Source organism: Nicotiana attenuata, chromosome 6 (genome assembly GCF_001879085.1).
Source record: "Nicotiana attenuata strain UT chromosome 6, NIATTr2, whole genome shotgun sequence".
Taxonomy (NCBI): Eukaryota; Viridiplantae; Streptophyta; class Magnoliopsida; order Solanales; family Solanaceae; genus Nicotiana; species Nicotiana attenuata.
Window position 1 is genome coordinate 42,504,790 of NC_031994.1, and position 7,503 is coordinate 42,512,292.

At 35.9% G+C, this 7,503-nt stretch overlaps 1 protein-coding gene across 1 annotated transcript; it reads left to right on the forward strand.

The window, feature by feature from the left end:
• Positions 1,022 to 7,137, forward strand: LOC109226901 (probable protein S-acyltransferase 7). The gene is made up of 5 exons (XM_019391811.1): positions 1,022 to 1,601; positions 3,167 to 3,349; positions 5,037 to 5,333; positions 5,883 to 6,116; positions 6,295 to 7,137. The coding sequence occupies exons 1-5, from the start codon at positions 1,503 to 1,505 to the stop codon at positions 6,805 to 6,807; spliced, it is 1,326 nt and encodes a 441-aa protein (XP_019247356.1). The 5' UTR covers positions 1,022 to 1,502; the 3' UTR covers positions 6,808 to 7,137.

Genomic DNA, 7,503 nt, shown 5'->3' on the forward strand with positions numbered 1-7,503 from the left:
TTCTGAGATATGTGGGGGATTGATAGAAAAATACTTTTGATATCTCAAAAAGAAATATTCTAAAACTATGTCTAGAGTCATTTTCTTACTATTATATTAATAAGCCTTTATAATAGTAATTATTTTAAAATATTTGTAACAGAAAATTTGTTAAATTTGAAAACTCAATTTGGGACAAAATAAATTGGACAATTGAATGGTCATTAGTATGTATTGGTACGTTATTGAAAAGTCAATGACATTAATATTTGGAAAATCAATGACCAATTTTAATGGCTTAAGTTTTAACGGATTTTGGAATAGCCTTTATGGCTTGAATGTTTCTTATGGTGTATTTCTTTGAATGAATAGCCTCACAGATAGTCTACTTCTGTGTAGACTTTAGACTATATATGCCTCTTGTCTTCGTAACACAAAAGTAGTGGAAAAAGCTAAAAATATTTTCTTCCCTTTTCTTTGTGCTGGGTTTTCTTCTCATAAATCTTTGTTGTTTCTGCTCCTAGTTATACTAGAAGAGCTTGTTGAATCCTGGGGGATACGCCTAATTTTATTTATCACGGTGTGGGCGAAATATCCTTAAGGACAATATCCTTGACACGCCTCAAGCTAAACCTTTTATCTCCATAATCATCCAATTTTTCCAACAATAACTATAACAATAACACGTTTTACATGAACTCGCATGATCTTACAAGCTAATTAGCACACAAAGAATTTATAACGGTAAATACTTACCCACACCGGGTGTTTACACCAAACTATATTAACTCACCATGGTTAATTAATTTAGTTAGATGAGAATGCATATAATTTATCATGGTTAAATGATTGAAGTCCATATGCAAGACACATATCATGTATCTATTGGTTTGGTGTAAACACCTGGTGCGGGTAAGTTTTTACCATTTATAGCTATGATTCTCACACAAAGAATGATCTTATTATTGGACATACTTGTCTCCCAAGTGCCTAACCACTAAAAAAATTTGGAAGTTTTAGAGAGAAAATGAAGTAATTTCATAATTTAAGTGATTCCATAATTCGTCCCCCACTTCCACATTCCAAAATACTTGTCTTCAATCATTTCAATTGCCACTCACCCCCTCCACTTTTAAATCTAAATCCAACTTGGATCCCATTTAAATCTCTCACTTTCCGTTAACGCCGCCGCCGTCCATTTGGCCTTGGCTGTATGAAATTCACTCCACCCATTATACCACCGGTGGAAGTGTCGCCGTCACTGTGATCTGACGCCACATTCCCTCGTGGCTGACGCAGTCAACATTATTGCCAGTTATTCAGTCAAAGCAAAAAGCCTAAAACAGAAGAAATACTGGAGTAGTAATAAAAGTTTTGAGAAAAAATAAACAAATAAAAAGCCGCCTTTTTTTCTTTTCCTTTCTTCTTTCATTTCGTTGACCTTTTCCTAATTCAACTTGTACTGCTTTCTTCATTTTTCTTCCTAATTTTCTCTAAGAGATTTCGTACAGAGAGAAAAAAACATGAATGGAGTCGCTCCGCCGAGGAGTTCGGGTTCCGACGGTGGCGCCGTCGAAAGTACGACGGTTCTCCGGGCTTATCAGACCTGGAAAGGCAGCAACGTAATTACTCTATTATTTTCCTCAGCTCCTCGTACTTTAAGCATATTTTAGGTTTTATAATGTTTATTTAGTATGATGTTTTATTTTTCTGCCTAAATTTTTCTCCATTTTCTGTAGGAGTTTGATTGATTGGAATCGATTTATTATTTTGATCTTGAACTGCTTGAGATAATTGAAATCTACAATACTATTGATTTCATTATTGCCTCCTTTTCAGATTATTTGAACTTTTGGCTGTTGAATTAGTCATTCATAGTCGATATTTTGGAGTTAGTTTTGTGACACGTAGTAGATTTTAGCTTTTGGAAAAAAGTTTGATGCCGTTTGGATCAGAGATAAGAGTCTGTTTGAGTGAATTGAGAAATGGAAATAAGAAACATAAAAATGGAATGCTAATTATATTATGCTCTCAGAATCATTATAAGATGGGAAAGTGATCTTGCTAGGTTGTGCATTAATAGAGAAAAGGGTAGGAAATTATTGAATGATAAAGGATTCGGTGTAGGTAATTGCTCAGTATCTGGTTGAGGTTGCTCCCAAAGATGTGGCGTAACGGTCAATGAAGTAGGATGAGAACCTGGGGAGACTACGGTTCAAATTCCAGTAGAGACTAAAACATCAGGTGATCATTCTCGTTCTGCTAGTGGAGTTGAAGTGCGCATAAGTTTACCTGAATAACACTGTTATAGAAAATAGTACTACTACAATTTGAGGTTTCGGAGCTGGAGAAATCACAATTGAGGAAAGAAAAGTTGTAAGAATTGCTCCAGTAACCTTAGGTATCTCTCTGAGGATGAGAAGTAAATACGATCATTCAGGAAAAGCGGAACTGCTTCAAAATTCTGTACTTTCCGACTCTCAAAATCAAAAAGAAACACAAAGATAGTATTTATAGAAACCGAATTCCTTTCCTCATCCAGAATAACTACTCCTAAACAAAATCTACTTACCTTAAGGGTCCAGAACCATAAGCTACCTCAACTTATAAAAGGAAATAAAAAGGGGAAAAGAACATAAACTTCCAAACTTAGCAAAGAAGGAAATAAAAGGGAAAAGAACCATAAGCTACCCACAAAATGGTGTTATACAATCTATTTCCAGAATTTCTTGCAAAATGTGACAAATCGGATTAAAACAGTAATGTACAAATACCTTAAGTCGAAACTCTAGATAAAACTATAATATCAGAAAGAAAGAAAGAGAAAAAAAAACACTTATATACTAATTAAGACCGTACAAAAGCGTGAAATGACTCAATATTCTGGTTGCTGTTATATTGAACCAATCATCACAATTCAATTTTATCTTGGTTTACTTTCTCTTGTGTTTCTCACGGACTTAATTGTGTGTGGATGAGATTGTGATGTATTGCTACTAAAGAACTTTACTCTATGCCTTTTGCCATAAAGAGCAGCAAGTATTCCTGGTGTGTTATCCCAATCAGCTATATTGTTGTTTGTTGTCAAAATTTTGACAGTTTTCTGTATTCCTGTTTGTCTTAAATAGCATATCTCACAATTTTGCTACTCTTTCTCAGTTTCAAGTATTGCCTCTTGATTGTGCAGAAATTTTGTCTTCAAGGAAGGTTTATATTTGGGCCTGACGTGAGGTCGCTCTTTATGACTATCTTCCTTATAGTTGCCCCAGTTGCTGTGTTTTGCGTCTTTGTTGCAAGGAAAATTGTGGATGACTTTGCTGGTCATTGGGGGTGGTCTATCATGGTCGTAGCGGTCATTTTTACATTATATGTAAGTTCTTATATTCTGTTTCCTCTGAAAACATGACTCCAAAATCTTTATATGCCTGTAATATTATATGGTTTTACGTTGGCCATCTTAGTTGGTGGGAATTAAAGCAAGCGTTCTGCCTTTTGTCCATTTTCGGATAATGGTTTTTTTCACTAGTTTCATTTACTTTAGCTTTTCTTTTCCTGCTTTGCATTTGCATTTGCATTCAATTGGGCATAGGATTTGAAATCAAGTCCAGTGATTCATGAGTGATAACAAGTTTAGTTTGCACAATAATTGTAAATGTTGACAATGTCTCAAAAAGACTGTGTTATGATTCACTAATTGTGATCTAAATGCAAGAGATCTTCTGCTATTGCTTAACTTTGTAGCTTGATTACTATTACAGTTTCATCAAAAGTGAAACTGTCAGGGAGTTGGTTTCTTTGACCAGCTTAATCTCTTTAGCTTCTAAAACTGGAGCATGCTTAATGACTTATTTCTCAAAAAGACTACATGCTAGTTCCAGTCTGTTTAGATGCCTTTGGCGATTGGCTTAGTCTGGCAATCTATTGCTCAACCAACCTAAGCCTTTCCTAGCTACTCCATTAGTGCATGAGTTCTTTTTAACAGGAATTCTCCTTGTAAGACCACATCTTTTTCTAGTTGTATTAATTCTTTTTAATATAGGCAATACGGATTGAGTGCATACTTATAATAAATATGGATTGCATGGATAATTTTGTCAAAAATATAAAATGGTCAGTCATGCTTGGTTAGACAAGAGGCTGGAGGTATTTTGGATAGACAATGCAGATTATATTTTGAAGTGGATTCAATTTAGTCCCATCTTCTGCCATTTTCTTCAGTTGAACAAAATGAGTTGCTGCAATTAAATGGGGATGAATATTGTTTCATAAGTTACTGGACACCAATGTAGTCTGGATCATTTATTTTTTTTAATAAAGTAGTCTGGATCATCAACATTTTAAAATCTACTGAGCAAAGAAGGGTCACTAACTAATGCCAATAACAAGGAAACATGCTGCTGTCTATTTAAGAAAAAGTGGAAGTCTTTGCATAGAAAGCATGCAGGTTTCATCAATTCCCACGAGAATAATAAAATTAAGACAGATTTTTTTCCAGATACTTTCTTTCCTTCTGTACTTGAAGAGTTTCCATTTACTGGAAAATTCCTGTGTTTCTTCCTTTTCTCTTTACTGTGTCGGGGGACCTCAGTAATTTTTATCATACTGACGTTTTATTGCTTAGCTATAAGGAATATATAAGATTTCTGCAAAGAATAGAGATGTCTAACCACAGCATACAGATGGTAGTGATGAAAACCTGGTTCCTGGGGGGGACCACAAACATCTGATGTTGTGTGGTTTCGTGATGGAAGTTGTGTTCCTTACTATTTACTGCACTAGGGATTTTCTTTTGCAGTTTTCTGATCATTTCCTGTTGTCACATGAACGTGGATGGCCTGTTTCCTTTTTTTTTTCTCAGAGTATCATGTTGGAGTAGATGAACTTCTGAATTCGTATTACGAAAATGATTTCTGATGTTTCTTGCTAATTTCTGTAACAGAAAGGAACTACTAAATGGGTTGTCTCCTGAACTGTTTTATTAATTTATTCTTTGGCCAAGAGGGAATATGGATTCATGAGTCAAAGTAGAATGTAATATAGGTTATTTTTTCCTAAAGGTCTTGGTCCTTCTTCTACTAACATCTGGAAGAGATCCTGGTATAATTCCTCGCAATCCTCATCCTCCGGAGCCAGAAAACTTTGAAGGAAGTGCCCAAGCTGGACCTGGTCAAACTCCACAATTACGTTTGCCCCGCATCAAGGAAGTGAATGTCAATGGAATAACTGTAAAAGTTAAATATTGTGATACCTGCATGCTGTATAGGCCTCCACGCTGTTCTCACTGTTCAATTTGCAATAACTGCGTGGAACGTTTTGACCATCACTGTCCCTGGGTAGGGCAATGTATTGGATTGGTGAGCACTTTTATCCTAGTCACTTTTCTCTTGGACCCTACAATATGTTCATTCTTTTCCAGTTTTATTTTCCTCTTGAAAAGCATGACTGTTGCGTTGCATGGATGACTGTTATTGTTGTATTTACAAACTTGATATTTTTCTTTTCCAGCAAGCCTTGCAATGATCAAGTTTATTAACTTAGAACTGGTTATCTGCTAAATATTTGAGATTACAGAATGAGTAAATCGGGTGGGGATGACTCCTCTTGTTTTTATTCGTTGTTTTAACAAAATTTCTTATATAAGACGTTTTCGGATTGCAATGTTTCTGCGCATCTTCTCTTCACTTAATCCAGTTAGCACATCTTGGTTGTCTCCCTTGTTGTGATGAGGACATCTTGTCTTAAAGTTGTGGAAATAAATTGTTAGAACTTGTTTTTCCAGATTACGCTGGAAACTGTTCTGCTAGTGTGACAGCAAAGATTCTACTTTTGTTAGTGCCTTCATAGAAAATTTCACTTTAATGCTTTAGCTTCAAATTTGAACAATGTTCTGTTTGGTTGTGCAGAGGAATTACCGTTTCTTCTTCATGTTTGTCTTCTCAACAACTCTTCTTTGCTTATACGTTCATGGCTTCTGCTGGGTCTATATTAGAAGGATCATGGATGGTGAGCAGACCACAGTCTGGAAAGCAATGGCCAAGACTCCTGCCTCTATTGTGTTAATCATTTATACATTCATATCAGTCTGGTTTGTTGGTGGCCTGACTGTCTTCCATCTTTATCTTATCGGCACAAACCAGGTAATATATTCTTCCACAGCTGTGGCATTTCAGATGTTTTCCCTTCTTTTTCCTTTTTTTTTCATATCCAAAGAATTTTCCTGCTTCAGTTCTCTAAATGATTCGAACTCGTGAAGGCCTTCAATTTCTAGGATTAAAGTACTTGTTTTTGATAGTTGACTCTTCTATGTGCTTGCAGTCGACATATGAGAACTTTAGATATCGATATGATCGGCGGATCAATCCCTTTGACAAAGGTGTACTCCGTAACTTCTTAGAGATATTCTGCACCAGTATTCCTCCTTCCATGAATAGATTCAGGGCCAAAGTACAGAAAGAACCCGAGATACCAGCTCGTGAAGTGGCTGGTGGTTTTGTTAGTCCGAACTTGGAGAAAACTATGAGCGACTTAGAAATGGGAAGGAAACCAGCTTGGCGTGAGATTGCAAGAGGAAGCGGTGATTTTGAAGGACAACCTAGAAATGATAGTCAGTTAGATAAGGATGAAGAGCTCTCGGCTGCATCCCCAGAGCTAAGCAACTCCACCTTGGCTGAGGGGCGTAGTATCCTACATCCCAGACGCTCTAGTTGGGGAAGAAGAAGTGGAACTTTGAACATACCACCTGATGTAATTGCCATGGCATCTGAAATTGGAGAGTCTAATCGGACTACTGTCAGTGATAGTGCTTACCGGACTGACTACCAGCAATAGTAGCTGATCTGGTTGCTGTTTAAATTATTGTAGAAGAACTGACAAATAGAGATCTTAAGCCAGAGGATGATAGAATCAATGGATAGGATCTGATTATCCTTGAGGTGTGCTGTTGTGTGTATAATTCTATTTTTTTTTTCTTTCTTTTTGATAGTTCTTTGATGTGTGTTTAATCTTTTTGCGATAAGGTTGAAAAATGTGCTTAATCTGCAAAGAGACCCCCAAAAAAAAAAAAAAAAAAAAAAAAAAAAAACAAGAAATGTCTTACCAGTATTGACTTCCCACTCTTATATATGATATATTATCGTGAAGATTCAAATTTTATTTCTACTTCATCCCTCTCGTCACTTCTTGTTAATTACCTTAAGTTGTTACGGGCTGGAATCTATCGTCCACTCCAGCTACCACCATTTTTCTCAAGATGTACGCACTTCTTTTGATTTGCAAAGTTGTCTTCTAGCGAAATTAGTTTTGCAAGGATGAAAATGAATCACAATAACGAAAGTGTTATAAATAGAATTCTATTTAACGTGAATGTCAATATTTCAGAGAGATTTTAGGATTTGTTACTTGGTGGCTAAGTCACTTTTCCATATAAATAGAACGGTTCTATTCCATTGTAATTAATCCCAAAATCAATAAGAATTCTCTCTCCCTACTTTTCTCTGCAATACTCTTCTTTCTTCTTTTGTTGTT

Coding starts and splice junctions, on each gene's coding strand:
- LOC109226901 (XM_019391811.1), top strand. CDS start 1,503: ATGAATGGAGTCGCTCCGCCGAGGAGTTCGGGTTCCGACGGTGGCGCC. Junction 1,602..3,166: donor AGACCTGGAAAGGCAGCAAC/GTAATTACTCTA, acceptor TTGATTGTGCAG/AAATTTTGTCTTCAAGGAAG. Junction 6,117..6,294: donor ATCTTATCGGCACAAACCAG/GTAATATATTCT, acceptor ATGTGCTTGCAG/TCGACATATGAGAACTTTAG.